This window comes from Microcaecilia unicolor, unplaced genomic scaffold, assembly GCF_901765095.1.
Source record: "Microcaecilia unicolor unplaced genomic scaffold, aMicUni1.1, whole genome shotgun sequence".
In the NCBI taxonomy this organism is placed as follows: Eukaryota; Metazoa; Chordata; class Amphibia; order Gymnophiona; family Siphonopidae; genus Microcaecilia; species Microcaecilia unicolor.
Window position 1 is genome coordinate 81,758 of NW_021963231.1, and position 17,336 is coordinate 99,093.

The 17,336-nt window shown below is 42.3% G+C and overlaps 1 protein-coding gene across 1 annotated transcript in view; it reads right to left on the reverse strand.

Annotated features, from left to right (window-relative positions):
• Positions 1–17,336, reverse strand: part of LOC115459092 (1-phosphatidylinositol 4,5-bisphosphate phosphodiesterase beta-4-like) — a gene marked incomplete at its 3' end in the record, with an annotated part of 136,405 nt that overhangs the window by 78,490 nt on the left and 40,579 nt on the right. The window contains 3 exon segments of the mRNA XM_030188958.1: positions 9,645–9,849; positions 10,967–11,131; positions 13,405–13,507. Of these exon segments, the coding sequence (XP_030044818.1) occupies positions 9,645–9,849; positions 10,967–11,131; positions 13,405–13,507 (473 nt within the window).

A 17,336-nucleotide genomic window follows, 5' to 3' on the forward strand; every position in this document is an offset into this window, starting at 1 on the left:
ATCAAATCCCTATCTGGTTGTAAGACAAATGTCACATTAAGCGTTGTAGGTTTTAAACCCAGATTGTCATCTTCTAATATTTGTGTGAGATTTAAAGTTTCAAAAACAGTATCAGTTCCTTCAATTGCAGGCTGATCAGACATATATATATATATATATATATATATATATATATATTATAAGGCTGTAAATAGTACATTTAATTTGGAAACTAGAGGACAAGCTTGTTCTGGTATTTTTAGTATTTCAAACATATATCTTTTGAAAGTCATTAGGGGTGCAAGAGATTCCTGTCTTGGAAAATGTATTAATCGCAAAGTTTTTGATCTCTGCTGGTTCTCCAAATTTTCAATTTTATTTTGCAACCACTTATTTTCTTTAATAATATTTGCTTGAATTTGTTGACAAAATTTTATATCTTTACTATTAGTTTCATTTTTTTCTTCAATTGTTGTAATTTTCTTTTCCAGGATAGAAATAGTTTCATTAGGAATTTGGACTTTTTGTGAGACCATAACCAATTTTTGAGAAAAAGATGTCTCAAGCTACTAGAGGGGCTTCCTATATAGTTTCCAATGTTATAGTTGAGGGTTTAGAAGAAAAAAATGACTTACTTAGTGAAACTGATTCAATCTCAGAGTCTTCAGAGAGTTTAAGCTCCCTCTCCTTAGAAGTTACTCCTGAAACGCCGTTGCCTTGCTGGATCACGCCTAACCTCATAGGTGTGTTCAGCAGTCCATTGCTCGGGTCTGGCCCCACTGTAGGGACTACTACCGCCCCTTCGGACTGCAGGAATCCCTGTTCAGACAGTCCTTGCTCGACTGCAGGCATGAGTGGCGGATTCCTAATCTCAGGACTGAAAGAGATGTCGACTTCTAGCTGTGGGGACGGTTCACCTCTCTCCGCTCCCACACGCAGCGGAGATTCACAGCGATCTAGAATTCCTGAAACAGCGAAACGATCCATGGGCCCTACTGTTGGCAAGACAGGTACCGCGGGGCCTAGATGTTGTCTGCCTCTCCGTTTAGGCATATAGTAAGCAAAACTCGTTTTAAGTTAGAATGGAATCAGTACGAGTCCTGGAGCAGCTTCGCAGTGCTCCCTTCAGGCCGCCATCTTGTTCCCACAAAACACTTTAATACACAGCATAGGGTATAAGCAAACATATAGACTGATAAGACAGTGTGACAGAAGTAAGAAAATAAGTACTAATTTAAAGAAAGCTACAAATGAGGTCAGAAAGATGCTGGAGCATTATCTTAGCTAGGGTAGGGGTGGGTAAACATGTCCGGCTATAGTATGTGCAGCCAGTGTCATGTACTTCTTCCATTAAAGGCCTGGTTGAAGAGTCAAGCTTTCACCTGCTTTCTGAAATATGTCTTTTGCTAAGCAAGGCCTTTCAGGGAGTGCATTCCAGAGTGTGGGTGTAAATGCCTGTTATTAAAGTACCCTCTGAAGGGTCAAAATCAATTGGTAGATGCCATTCAAATTCCAGTGGCCAGCATTCACAACACTTTTTGTCACAATTGAGACTAACTGGATTCCCTCTTGGCATTTTCATCAGAGATGCCAAAGTTCAAGAGTGTGCACTGTGCACAGAAACGCAATTACTCTCATACCCCTGGTACCTCTAGAACAGAGTAAGAGAAAATAGAAGGGCATTGTGGGGACCTTTCCACTTCCACTGCCCTTGAAGCAATTGTCCTGGACACAAACATAACGTTTTAGCTTCCAGGGCTGCTTATTAAGCACTTTTTGCAAATATTAAACAAACGTTTAAAAAAGAAAATATAGGTAGAATGTGTATATGGTGCAGGAGTGAACTAACAGTGATCTGAGCCCCAGGCAATAAGTGACATGGACCCCTAAATACCCATGTGGCATTTATTACTGGTTATTACAGGTTAGGTGAGAGTGAGGCCCCTACTGCTTTTGGTCCTCGGGTACTGTCCTATTGATGATAGACTGGTCAGTCCGCCCCTGGCATGGAGTCAATGGAATTAGGAAGGGTGGTGTGGTTGTGTATTAGAAATGTAGCATTGCAGCTAAAATGGATAAATTTGTCGGCAAAGTAATGCAATCACAGCCTTTGAGCAAGAACACTAAGATAAACAGGACAGACCTAATTAATTAGCTAGAGAACATCATGCACAGGAAATAAATGGCTACTCTGTAGGCTCTGTAGCTTTTTAATGAGATTATTTGTGATACAAGATGTTGAGACCTCAAACTGAATAATTGCCCTCCCCCCTCTTTTTTGTTTTTTTGCTGCACGGCTCTCAGTTTGTCGGTGAAGAAAAGAACTTTCTTGATGTGCACTAGAAACACAGATTATGGAGCTCTGTCACACTTGCTGTGAGATAGTTTTTATTCTATCTGCATGCAACAGTCTATCAAGGGATACACAAATGTGCTGATAGCCATAAGGAATGAAATCAACCAATGGACACTGGACTCATACAGTTTAAGAAGGCTACTGTGGTCGAGGGTAAAATTATGGAACTTCCCCAGAAAATAATATATTCCAGGTGAAAGGAACATTTAAGACTTAGGGCCCTGTATACTAAGCCGTGTTAGAGGCTTGCTAGTGTTTTTAGTGCGCGCTAACCATGTCGATACCCATAATATTCCTATGGGCGTCTACACGGTTAGCGTGTGCTAATTTTTAGCTACAAACATTAGCGTACCTTAGTAAACAGGGCCCTTAATTCACTAAGAGGGGCATAATCAAAAGGGACGTTCAAGTTTTTCTGAGGATGTCCTCGCAGGATGCCCCCTGTGAAGGGGCGGGGAAACCCGTATTATCAAAACAAGATGGATGTCCATCTTTCGTTTCGATAATATGGTCGGGGACGCCCAAATCTGGAAATTTAGGTCGACCTTAGAGACGGTCGACCTAAATGTTGAGACTTGGTCGTTTCTGATTTTCAGCGATAATGGAAACTGAGGACGCCCATCTCAGAAACAACCAAATCCAAGCCCTTTGGTCATGGGAGGAGCCAGCAGCATTCGTAGTGCACTGGTACCCCTCACATGCCAGGACACCAGAAATTGCTCCCAGGTGCATAGCTCCCTTACCGTGTGTGCTGAGTCCCCCCAAAACCCACTACCCCACAACTGTACACCACTACCATAGCCCTTATGGGTGAAGGGGGCACCTAGATGTATGACTAAATTTAGTTGTGGGCAGTTACGCCAAGTAAAACTTGGTGTAAATGCTGACGCCTAAATTAGGCACAGACCAGGTGTATTCTGTAACAACACATGCAGATGTTAGAAACGCCCATGACCTGCCCATTTCATGCCCCCTTTTCAACTATGTGACAGAATTTATTTGCATCATGTTATAGAATATGCTCACAGTTCAGTGTGTACATTCTAATTAAGGCCAATTAGTGTCAATAATTGCTTAAGCGGAAATTATCGGTGCTGATTGGCTTGTTAAATAATTAATTTGCACGTGCAAATCCAGAATACGACTGGATTTGCACATGCAACTTAAGTCATGCTATATAGAATCTGGGGGTATACAGATAAGTGTTTTGAATATCTGGCCCAAAGAGCCTATGCTTTAAGTGCCTTTTTTGAGACAGTGATCAATATTTTCTTAAGCCATCAAGTGGGAACAAAGAGGATCATGCTAGAGGAAATTGTCCCCTTTGGCAATCTTTTTCGCTTTGGTGGGACAGAGAAGAATAGGGTGTGTGGAGGGGGGGGGGAGCTGTCACAGCCCACTGGACTTGTAATATCAATAAGGTAGCAAGACAACTGTAGCCACCTCACTGATGTCTTGCTACTTCGAGCCAGAGGAAGGGAAGATCTGGCTGGCTAGATTGAGGATTAATATGGTGCTGGCTAAATCTGGCCAGCAAAGTTAGAAAACTTGTGCTTAAAGTCAGTGTTACCCTAACTTTTTTTTAGCCTGACCTAAACCTACCCTTGGGACTGTCCTGAATTGCACCAGCTAAATGTATCTATTTCAACTCCAGTGAATTTTCAAATATTTTGATCACGTTGGCTACGACCAGAGCAGCTGTTGGATCCACTGAAAATTCACACTTTAGAATATCTGTGACTTACAAAATAGTGCCTCTGACCCCTAGCGGTAGAATTATAAGTACATAAGTATTGCCACACTGGGACAGACCAAAGGTCCATCAAACTCAGCGTCCTGTTCCCAACAGTGGCCAATCCAGGTCACAAATACCTGGCAAGATCCCAAAAAAGTACAAAACATTTTATACTGCTTACCCCAGAAATAAGCAGTGGATTTTCCAAAATCAATTTAATAATGGTCTATGAACTTTTCCTTTAGGAAGCTGCCCAGACCTTTTTTAAACCCCACTAAGCTAACCGCCTTTACCACATTCTCTGGCAATTAATTCCAGAGTTTAATTACACGTTGAGTGAAAAAAAATTTTCTCCGATTCGTTTTAAATTTACTACTTTGTAGCTTCATCACATGCCCCCTTGTCCTAGTATTTTTGGAAAGAGTAAACAAATGATTCACGCCTACCCGTTCCACTCCACTCATTATTTTATAGAACTCCGTCATATCTCCTCATAGCTGCTCCAGTCTTTCTTCATAGGGAAGTCGTCTCATCCCCTTTACCATTTTCGTCGCCCTTCTCTGTACCTTTTCTTATACCACTATATCTTCTTGGAGATACGGTGACCAAGCTGGGGGCATAGAGTGGGTTTTGATATGGATGCCTTGGGGATTGGAAGTTGATACAGATTCCAGCATTGGATCCAGGAAAACATGGTTAATGATGCAGGGGGACGTGAGTACAAAGATTCTACTTAGAATGTTGAGGCCGTGGTAAGTGCATTGCAGAGAACTGCACAACTGTGTGTTAACTGCAGTATGCGCCCCATGTTCATTCTCCATGGCATGCAGTTAGCGTTCAGATCAGCACACGCTTTTATACCGGTGTGATAACGTGAAAACAGTTTCACTAATTCACATGCTAACTGCTTAGTGCACTTTTGCCTCTAACTCTCTTTAATGCTACACCTCATTTTAAAGTTATAAGAAATGGAAGTGTGTGTAATAATCCAGAAGGCAAAGGAAATAACAGGCTTGATGATGAACACGTGAAAACTGCCTGAAGATTTAATAATACCTTCTAAATGTTAAACACATCAGCTCAGGCTTCTCTTTTATTCACTAGGCAACTGCTCTACAGTGATGCAGAAAACATAAGCAACTGCATATCAAACTCCACAGTGGGTGGCAGTACACAAATACTAACTCAGCTCATTTAATTCTCATTAACGTCCAGCCCATTTAACCTACTCAGCCGCAGGGTATCACACACAGCTTTTCAAACTCAGTAATATTTCAACTCAATGATGTATTGGCTAAGGGAGCATGATCTTACATTTTTACACACTATTGCACTAACAATGTTTTAGATTAATATAACTCTTCCGTGCACTTCATCTACTCATTTCAAACAATCCCCTTCTTTCTTTGAAGGGGTAAACAAACATGTGGACAAAGGTGAGCCAGTTGATATTGTGTATCTAGATTTTCAGAAGGTGTTTGATAAGGTCCCTCATGAAAGACTACAGAGGAAATTAGAGGGACATGGGATCTGAGGTAGTGTCTTACTGTGGATTAAAAACTGGTTGAAAGATAGGAAACAGAGAGGATTAAAAGGTCAATATTCGCAATGGAGAAGGGTAGTTAGCGGGGTCTCTCAGGGATCAGTGCTGGGACCTCTGCTTTTTAACATATTCATAAATGACCTAGAAATGGGGGTAACTAGTGAGGTAATCAAATTTGCTGATGAGACAAAGTTATTCAAAGTAGTCAAATCACGGGAAGATTGTGAAAAACTACAAGAGGACCTTACGAGACTGGGAGACTGGGCGTCTAAATGGCAGATAACGTTTAATGTGAACAAGTGCAAAGTGATGCATGTGGGAAAGAGGAACACAAACTATAACTACGTCATGCAAGGTTCAGCGTTGCGAGTCACGGACCGAGAAAGGGATCTAAGTGTCGTCGTAGATGATACTTTGAAAACTTCTGCTCAATGTGCTGCTGTGGCTAGGAAAGCAAATAGAAAGCTGGGTATCATTAGGAAAGGGATTGAAAACAAAAATAAGGATATTATTCTGCCGTTGTATCGCTCCATGGTGCGACCGCACCTCGAGTATTGTGTTCAATTCTGGTCGCCGCACCTCAAAAAAGACATAGTGGAATTGGAAAAGGTGAAGAGAAGGGCGACAAAGATGATACAGTGGATGGGACGACTTCCCTAACAGGATAGGCTGAAGAGGCTGGGGCTCTTCAGCCTGGAGAAGAGGCGGCTGAGGGGAGATATGATAGAGGTCTATAAGATAATGAGTGGAATGGAACAGATCGATGTGGAGCGTCTGTTTATGCTTTCAAAAAATACTAGGACACGGGGGCATGTGATGAAGCTGCAGTGTGGTAAATTGAAAACAAATTGGAGGAAATCTTTCTTCACTCAACGAGTAGTTAAAATCTGGAATTTGCTGCCAGAAAAGGTGGTTAAGGCGGTTAACTTAGCGGACTTCAAAAAAGGGTTGGGCGTCTTCTTGGAGGAAAAAGCCATAGAATGTTATTGAATGGACGAGGGAATAATACAGTATTTCTGGGCTCAATGGACCCTTGGTCTGTCCCAGCATGGCGATGCTTATGTACTTATGAAAAAACCCTGTTTTGTTCTAAAAAATGGGGTCAGAAATATGTGTGAAGGACTCACTAAAAGGAATCTCCAGTCCTCTTGAGCTTACAAAGAACAGAGGGCCAGATGCACTAAACTTTACGAGGCAATAATGAGCCATTAACGAGCAAGTAGTAAACCCTGGCATGCACTAAATACTTTTTTCCGACGACGGTAGCAGCTAATGCAAACGGAATGCAGATGAGCAAATTGTGTAGAAACCCTATTGAAATGAGATGCACTAAGCTTTTCTGCTTGCCCTAATGCTGGAAAACGCCAGGAAAGCTAACGAGAGGTCTGTACGGGCCTCGAAAACTCATAAAATGTAAAAAAAAAACGCTCGTCAGGAGCGTCCTTTATGGACGTTCTTCACTGTAGGTATTATAGGTAAAAAAAAAACCCAAAAACCAAACACATCCTTTATGGACATCCTTTACTGACAGCCTTGCCCCCCCCCCCCCCCCCCCGAGGTTGCCGCCGCTCCCCCCTGCATTGAAATCAGAACTTTTACGCAGCCCCGGTCCCTCTCCATCCCTCCCTTCCTCCTCCCTTCCTTGAAATGACAGCTTCCCCGCCATCCTCTGCCCCCCCGTGGCCCCGCCCCCACCGCCCCCCCTTGAGGTTGTTGCCGCCGCCGCCGCTCCCCCCCTCTACCCGCCCCCCTCCATCTGCCACCGGGCCCTCGCAGCGCCTCTCACCTCCATGTGAAGGCACTGCACCGGCAACAACAGCTGATCACCTTTTCGGAATTCCCTCCTTTGCTCCTGGCCTGCCCTACGAGGCCCACAGTCTGTCCTCTCCTGCTTCTGTCCATGCTAGGAGTCAGGACCCAGATGACTGCATAAAATGCAATATCACGCTAATACAATCAACCGGGTCCTGGGCGGCACACAGGAGCAGGGGAGGACAGACCCGGAAGCAGGAAGCAAGAAGAAGCTTGCTGGCACCAGGCTCGGGCCCCTCCTTGGAGGCCAGGTCTGGGGAATTTTGCTCCCTCTGCCCCCCCCCCCCCCATCTTGGCGGCCCTGAGTGGTCCCTCTTCATAAAAGTGGTGAGAGAAAAAGCTGGAAACTACAGGCTGGTAAGCCTCACTTTGGTTATTGCAAAAGTAATACAAGTGATCCTGAAGGAAAGGATAGTGAGTTTCCTGGAATCCAATAGGTTATAAGATCCGAGACAGCATGGTTTTACCAAAGGTAAATCATGCCAAACAAATCTGATTGAATTCTTTGACTGGGTGATCAGAGAACTGGATCGAGGATGTGCGCCAGATGTAATCTACTTAGATTTCAGCAAAGCCTTTGACACGATTCCTCACAAGAAGTTCTTGAATAAACTTGACAGGCTGAAGTTAGGATCCAAAATGGGGAAATGGATTAGGAATTGGTTGACAGAAAGAAGCCAAAGGTGTGGTGGTTAATGGAATTCACTCAGAGGAAGGAAAGGTGAGTAGTGGAGTGCCTCAAGGATCGGTAATGGGGCCGATTCTGTTCAATATATTTGTGGGCGACATTGCCGAAAGTTTAGAAGGTAAGGTCTGCCTTTTTGCGGATGATACCAAGATTTGTAACAGAGTGGACACTCCAGAGGGAGTGGAAAACATGAAAAAGGATCTGAAGAAGTTAGAAAGATGGTCTAATATTTGGCAATTAAAATTCAATGCTAAGAAGTGCAAAGTGATGCACTTAGGGAGTCAAAATCCAAGGGAGACATATGTGCTAGGTGGTGAGAAGCTGATATGTACAGACAGGGAGAGGGATCTTGGGGTGATAGTATCTGAGGATCTGAAGGCGACAAAACAGTGTGACAAGATGTATAGACAGAGGTGTGACCAGCAGAAGAAAAGAGGTATTGATGCCCCTGTACATGTCATTAGTGAGGCCCCACTTGGAATACTGTGTTCAGTTTTGGAGGCCATATCTTTCTAAAGATGCAAGAAGACTTGAAGTGGTCCAGAGGAAGGCAACAAGAATGATATGGGGCTTCAGCCAAAGGACATATGAGAAGAGACTGAAAGATCTGAATATGTATACCCTAGAGGAGAGGAGGGACAGGGGAGATACGATACAGACGTTTAAATACTTGAAAGGTATTAATACAGAAACAAATATTTTCCAGAGAAGAGAAAGTGGTAAAACTAGAGGACATGAATTGAGACTGTGGAGTGGCAGACTTAGGAGTAATGTCAGAAAATTCTTTTTCACGGAGAGGATGGTGGATGCCTGGAATGACCTCCTGAGGTAGATGGTGGGAAAAAAACAAACCTGTGGCGGAATTCAAAAAGGCGTGGGATGAACACAGAGGATCTCTAATTAGAAAATAAATGATATACAAAAACAACACTTAAAGGGTTGCATATGTGTTTGCATGTCAAGTGGTGCTTAGATGGTGACTCTGGCTGCATCAACTAAGGCTGGTGCTGGACTGCCTTATATGCTCTGAGTCCCGCATATGGCAATCCGGTTTAGGATGGGCTGGAGAGAGCTTTGATGGAGAATTCAGTGGTTTGGAATGTGAGGGCAGTGCTGGGCAGACTTTTATGGTCTTTGTCCCGCAAACGACAAGACAGATTTGGATAGGCTGGAGCGGGCTTTGATGGCAACTCCAATACTTGGAACATAAGGACACAGCTGGGCAGACTTCTACAGTCTATGTCCCAAACACACCAAAGAAAGACCATGATCAAGTATATACTATCATGCTCATTGTTGATTTAAATGTTGAAATGATAATGAATGTAATTGTTGGGCAGAGTGGATGGACCATTCAGGTCTTTATCTTCTGTCACTTATTATGTTACTGTGGATAAACAGAGGAAGGTAGGGGTCTACGTTCCTTTATAGAATGGACTTCAAATAGGCACATTCTTAGCATCTAAAAATAAGCCTCCCTTCCTAGAATTCCCCTCCATGTAACTGTGATGCCTGCTTGTGTTCCTCTTACCTCCAAAGCCATCAGGCACATACGTTTTCAGAACAATATTGCAGAAAATTGTAGGCAGTGATAGTGGCTTGTTGCCTTCGTTTCGTAGGGAAATGTGCCGGTATCCTGCCTGAAGGCCGTCGAGTGGCAGGATCCTCTGACCAATCAACTTGTTGTTGTCATCATAAACCGCTATCCTCAGAACAGCAAGATCAGGAAGGATAACCTGGTAGTATAAAATCAGCAGTAAACATTCATTAAACTCATATAAAGAGCTTCTCTAAGGAAAAAAAAAAACCAACAACCAATGCTTACTATGTCCTTCAACTGAACAGAAGATGTACCACACACATTAAGGAGACTTTTTTTTTTTAATTTGTGCAGTGCTTTCGATCTGTGGTCTGTACCTAGAAGGCCTGCAATCACTTCTCTTTGAAAATTCAGGGGCTGGTAGGCAACAAGAGGATTTTAAAATCTCTATTTACCTGCATATGAACTTTTTTTTTTAAACCATCCTCCCCAGTACTCAGTAGTTGGTGGCTAAAGTTTGGAGGGTTTTATTGCTAAGGGAAAGGTGAGGCACTAATTAGTTTCCTATAGTTTCTGTATTTGGGAGAAGGATCACATACCAAATACAACAATTATTACTGTGTTATTACAATCTGCTTAATGCAAGACATAATGCTGTATTGCTTAGTTGGTCATCTAATAAGACACCTTCAGAGTGAAGCGTCTGTTTACTCTTTCCAAAAATACTAGGACTAGGGGGCATGCAATGAAGCTGCAAAGTAGTAAATTTAAAACGAATTAGAGAAAAAGATTTTTTCACTCGACATGTAATTAAACGCTGGAATTCGTTGCCAGAGAATGTGGTAAAGGTGGTTAGCTTAGCGGGGTTTACAAAAGTTTGGATGGCTTCCTAAAGGAAAAGTCCACAGACCATTATTAAAATGGACTTGGGGAAAATACACTGCTTATTTCTGGGATAAGCAGCATAAAATGTTTTTTAATTTTTTTGGATCTTGCCAGGCATTTGTGACCTGGATTGGCCACTGTTGGAAACAGGATGCTGGGCTTGATGGACCCTTGGCCTTTCCAGTATGGCAATACTTATGTACTTAACAATATATATGTTAATGTTATCTATATTCAAACCTTAATATTTAAATGCTTCTAAAAACAAATCTTGCACTGCAAAAGAGCCATACTGAGGGTCAAAATGAATCACACGTGAATCCTGTTCCTCCAGTTAAATATCACTGTCCTACGTTTCTAATTTCATTATTATAAGTTGCAAATGAAAGTGACCAAAATAGGGCAGTCTCTGATTTTTAATGTCATACCTTTCGGAACACAAAGGATTCATCATTGTAAACAGGGTTCAGGCCATTGTTCATCACCATGCGCGTTCGAAACTCCTTACGTATTGTATCTGTAGGCAGCCCATACATATCTACTTCTACATATGTGCCAATTTTTTTGTCTGATAGAAATTGACCAGATATCACCTTAAAAAAAGAAACACACATCTTTTGCTTAGAAAATATTTTAGCATTACATTCAGGCACTCAAGAAATATAAGTTAACAGAAAATGCTTCCTGTATTCGGTGAACATTTTGCCCCTGGTACAAAATAAGTACCTGAATATATGTAAACCGCTTTGAATGTAGTTGCAAAAACCTCAGAATGGCGGTATATCAAGTCCCATTTCTCTTTCCCTTTTGTATGTGATAATAAGGTCAATTGCAACACTCTGCTTTTAGGGGACTATGTACTAACAGGTTTTAGTGCTATCACAGATATTAATCCCCGGATTCTATATAATGCAACCGAAATTACACGTACAAATCCAGTCATATTCTGGATTTGCACGCACAATTTAATTACTTAATAAGCCAATCAGTACCGATAACTGCCAATCAACAAGCAATTACTGATACTAATTGGCATTAAATAGAATTTACATGCACATCTTGCTAGGCGTATTCTGTAAAGTGGTGCGGGTAAATTCTAATGTGTGCTGCCAAAAAGTGTGTGTGTGGTCATGGGCGTGGAATGAGCAGACCGTGTGCATTCCAAAAATCTATGTGAACGGTTATAGAACATACCTGCTCTGCGCTGAACTTAGGCGCCAGTATTTAAACCAACTTTTACTTGGCGTAAATGGACATGCCTAGAGTTAGGCGCAGGCACGGACATTAGACATATTCTATAAACTGGCTAGGCGTATTTTATAAATCATACCTAAATCTGGGTGCAGTTTACAGAATACACCTAGGCAGAAATATTTTCGGCACCGATTTTTCAAGCGTCATATAGAGTCTAGTCCCAAAGGTGGATTAATATGAGCATTAGCTAAAGACCATGTTTGAAGAATACTAACATGAATGATTTTCAACTGCATTAGTACTGTTTTCCCAACAATAATGAACATCTTAATAATGTAAAATTTTTTTTAAGTATTTATATATCTTTATTAGGTACCAAATTTGTAAACCGCCTTACTCAGGCAAGGTGGTATATTAATTTCAATAAACCATATTAATACTGGACATGCACCCAAGGTCACATAAGTCAGGAGAATTAAATCTATCTCAGGTGTACCTAAGGGGTCCTTTTATTAAAAGACATTAAGCCTTAACATGTGATTAGAATGCAAGAAAAGACTTACTGCAAAACATGTAAAAGCGTTTTGCGGTATTTTGCCTGTTTTCACGCACTATGCGTTACCTATTTTTAAAAAATATGTTTTTAGGAGGGACATATCATGGGCGGAGAGTAGGTGTTTTCCTGTCATCCGGCTAGCATGTTATGGTTAGCATGCGCTACACAGATAACACAGACTTAACGTGGGAGTACTTAGCCTCTCCTAAACTGCTCCTGCTTTAACTTTCTGCAGGTCTCATGTGCTCACGGCAACATTACTGCAGGAGCTATGAATTAAAAAAACCCTATTAAGTGCTGTGTTAAATCTGGGTTTAACACGTGGGGAAGTCCTGCATTAAATGCATTAAGCCCAGATTTCAGTGCATTTTAGTAAAACAGTCTCTAAAGGGCCTATTTACCAAGCTGTGGTAGGGTTACCATGGCAATGTCAAGTGGCAAATTGGCCCTACTGCCAGGCTAACACAGGAGCTGGCAGTAGTGCCGGTGTATGCTGCGTACCATTTCTGGTGCTCAAAAAATAATTTTATATTTTACAGTCGGGTTAGTATGGGAGCTCTTAGGCATCCCCAGGAATTGGCTGCACGACAAGTGCTTAAACTTACCACAGGGCCATTTCTGCTTTAAAAAAATCCTTCTACCTGCTGCGGTAAAAGAGGGCCTTGGCATGCAGCAAATCTGCATGTCGACGTCACTGCAGGGGTCCTTTTACCACAGGTTCGTAAAAGGAGCCCTAAGTTTCCTACTAGTAATCTGTTGCAATGCTCACAATACACCCCCCCCCCCCAAGTGCATCAGAAACTCTGGAGCCATTCTCCACAACTTTAGAAACCCCTCTGGGCCCTTGCGACATTAGTGACCCCTCCCCCCCCCCCCCCAAAAAAAAAATCTCATTTTAGGATTTCAGGGACTAGCCTTTCCAATAGTGGTAACCACCAACAGATCCTCCCTTCTAACATTAAATTTGTCCCTCGGATCCTCCAAACATTAAAAATCCCTTCCCTGGTCCCACCCAACATTAGAAACACAATTTACCCATATAAATTGCTTTAAAATGGTCTTTAATATGTTAACTGTCCATGGATTTTAACTCAGATCTATATGCTTGTTCTTTACCTGGACTGAACAAGTTGCTGCTATGACACCATCAACAGGAGTCTCGGAGAATGGGTCAAATGTCCTGTCTGGGCGTCGCATGAAGTCTGGCTTGAGAAGGTACCTTGTTTAAAGACAAATGGTGGCCTTGTTTATAAATAGAATGCTAAACAGATTTGTCATGAATCACTGCCATTCTCTAATGCAACACATTCATGAAACCAATTTGTGTGCCCTGGGATTACAGATCTTTTCTGTTTTCAGATGGGATTTTGGTGCATTCCTGATCATAGCTGTGCTTTAGGATATTCTCTTCTGAATGAGGGATCAAAAATGGAATTGAAGAAACCCAGCAAATGCACCTGCCAGATGAATATAACTTTTAAAATTTGCACCCTAGTCCATAAGATCCTCTACGGAGTTCACAAGGTCTTTATAGGATTTGTAATCCAGCTCTTCTTCTATACTAATCAATGTTCTTTTTCAGAGCAATCTGGGCTTTATCACAGTTTACCTTCATGATGGGACTAGCCAGATAGACTAATCGATTTCGTGTCTACAGCAGTGTAGAGCCTTGGATTTACAACTTGCTGGCCTATGTGAATGGCCTGTTCTATCCATTTCACAAAGAAACTGGCCACTCTTGTGTCTATCTAGCAAGTACAGCTGTTATGATCCCTTCTAAGAGTGTTGTAATCACATTAGTCTAATGATGGAATGAACTAGAATATTTAGGTACCTAGGGGATGATTCTATAAAGGTTGCAAAACATTAGGCACCCAAAATAAATCTGTGCACTAAGATAGCATTTGTACAATCAGATTCTGTTACAGAATACAGTCTAAGTTCGGCGCCAACATTTAGGCACCCACACTCATCCCATCTATAAGGCCTAAATTTTGGCACCTAGGTGCACAGTGTACAGTACTGTTTGATGCCTAACGGGCTGATGATCAAAAGTAAACGCAAGCACTAAAAACCATTAGCGCTGTTCTAGTGCACGCACTCATCAACACCAGATGATCACTGGAGCTATCACTGTAAACAATGAGCATGCCAGGCACTTGTGCAAATAGCATGCAAATATAGTAAATCTCATGTAAATAAGGCCATTTCGTATTCCTCCTCAATGATCAAAAAAATAGCGCTGCAATGATCAGAGGTGTTGAATGGCGTTAGACAGAAAACAATACCACAAAATAACACCAGATTAGGGCTGGCGTTACTGTCGAACATGTTCCATCAGCTAAAAACAAAATATGCATATGTATGTAAACTATCCCCCCTGTCTTTGTCCGTGCTCCACCCAAACTCTGTCCATGGACACACCCACTAGCAAAATACATACCATCAAAACCCAGCGCTTACTTTTCTCCTAGTTGGTATTACACAAGAGAACATTTATGCACATTTGTGCCATGTAAAACTACGCGGATCTGTATAGAATTACACCCAATGGGGGCTAAAATTTTATACAGGTTTCTGCATGTGTAAAGCTTTTGACAAAGGCCTTTTCTAAAACTGTGTGACTATGCGGGTATAAGTTGGTGTGTTTACAAGATTGTGTACATGTAGGTATTCCCAGGGGTGCAGTTTGGACGGGGTGGAGTTGCAATGTGCGTGCATTTGAACATTCAGTTTTAGATTGGGTATCTTACTCTCATTTCCAAACTTTCCTCATTCTTATTCCTTCCCCATGTAATTCTTTTTGCATATTAGCCAATGTTTTACATGCACAAATAGGGTCTTACAAATATCACTGGGGATATATGAACAGAAGAGCAGGGCTTAATTTCTGGGAGAACAGCCTGGAACGTCATTCCACCACTTTTTTTTCCAGAGGTTTTCTATTCTAGCCAGTGAAGAGGAGGAGAAGGAATGAACCTGAAGCAGAGCAGAGTACAGTCATTCTAGTCCCTCATCCAGCCTTTCTTCCCCTATTGCTCCTGCCCCTGGTCTGTCCTCTTCCCCAGCTCCACAGTTCCACTTCCTTTTTGTCTACAAATTAAACCCTGTATAAGAATATGTGCAGTGTTGGGTATGATTTCAAATCAAGTAAATTGAAATTACAATTTTAAAACATTTTGTATGATTTTTGATCTTTATTTCAAATCACTCTTATTCTCAGTGGCGTTCCTAGGGGAGCTGACACCCGGGGCGGATCGCCGATGCGCCCCGCCCCCGGGGTGCAGCGCGACCCCCCCCCCCGGCAAAAGGACACCCCCGTGAAAGAACCCCCCCCCCCCCCCCGGGTGCACGCCACTGTGGGGGTACTGCGCGCGCCTGTCCTCCGTTCATTCCATGCTTCTTCTCTGCCCCGGAACAGGTTACTTCCTGTTCCGGGGCAGAGAAGAAGCATGGAATGAACGGAGGACAGGCGTGCGCGGCACCCCCCCTCCCCAGCGGCCTGCACCCGGGGCGGACCGCACCCACCGCCCCCCCCCTAGGAACGCCACTGCTTATTCTGATTTTGATTTTAGATTTGAAATCACATAGTCAAGTGGTTTTGTATCTTTTTCACTTATAAAATAAAAAATAATTTGCTAATGGATGTTGATTTAATCTTAGGATTCATGGATTTACTACTGCAACGGTCAATAACATTAACGAGGTTTAAACTTGAGCCTGAGCTACCAAACTCCGTAAACTCTATTTATACATTAATTCTTGCTGCATATGGACTTATAATTCACTCCCTATCATAATGTAAATACATTTTAATAATCTCACAAATGGAGGATCTATGTGGTTCTGACTACAAAGGAAAAGTGGGAAAGGAGGAAGCAGCAGGTAAGAAGCACTGCTCGCTGACTCCTCCTTCTGACTGGAGGACAATGTCCAGCGAGTAGACAAGAGAGATAAACATCTGTGGGCAGCTGAAGGTCTAATTCCCCCCACCCACTCACCCACACACTCTCTCTCTTTGTTCTTCTAGCAGCTGCCTAACCAGGGCAAAAATCTGCCTTAGAAGATGTTAAATTATCACATGAGACAGCCCTTCCTAAATACTGGGCCTTAGGCACATGCCTTAATCCTGCCCTGGCCTCATTTAGGTGCCCACGGTTATGCCAGGTGTAACTGCTTGCACCTAAATGTAAGGTGCACCAATACTGGGTTACACCAGTGCTCCATAACAGTATCTTGACACCTGGATGTCACTACAGAACAAGGCACCAAAAATGAGACACTCACTTATAGAATTACCACTATAATCTCCAATTCTTCCCCCTGGAGATCCTCATAGGCATATCGAAGTTCCGAATTTTGAAAACAGTCCGGCTGGTATTCATTGCTGTTTAACTGGCCAGGAGCCTTTCCTGGCTGGTTAAATAGAATTTAGCCAGCTAAGCTCTAATAGTCATCCTGTTATCTCCACTGAATATTTGTGGTTAGCACATAGTGGCAAACCAGCCAGTGATACAGACGACTATCCATGAATACTCAAGTGCTGGCCTGCTAAGTTTAGCAGCTAAATCAGACTTCCTAAATAGCAATCATATCTTTGGTCGCTATAAAGTTAACTGGCCAGCGCTGAATATTCACTTAGCTGGTTAAGTTTGAACCGACCCCCCAAAAAACCCAGATATTCAAAATGCCTGGCATTGAATATCCGGGGTCAGTGCCAATTGCAGCACTTATGTGGTCTGCAAATCAGGCCCAGCGTATTTATAGGGGCAGAAAAGCAGAAATCTTATTGAATATAGGAGGCCAGAGATGATTGATTACTATAATATTGATAAACAGGTTAGAGATCTATAAACATAATTAAACAGTATTGCTTTTCATGTGATAATGAAATTGAAAAGTACATTTATTACACAAGTGAGTAAGAGGTTTATCCAACAACACTGCTCATTGAAATTCTACTCCTGCACCCTACTTTGTCCTGCAACCTATAATTAAAAGTGACATGGTTTTATTAAAGTCAGACTACAGTGCTCTGATACATGGTG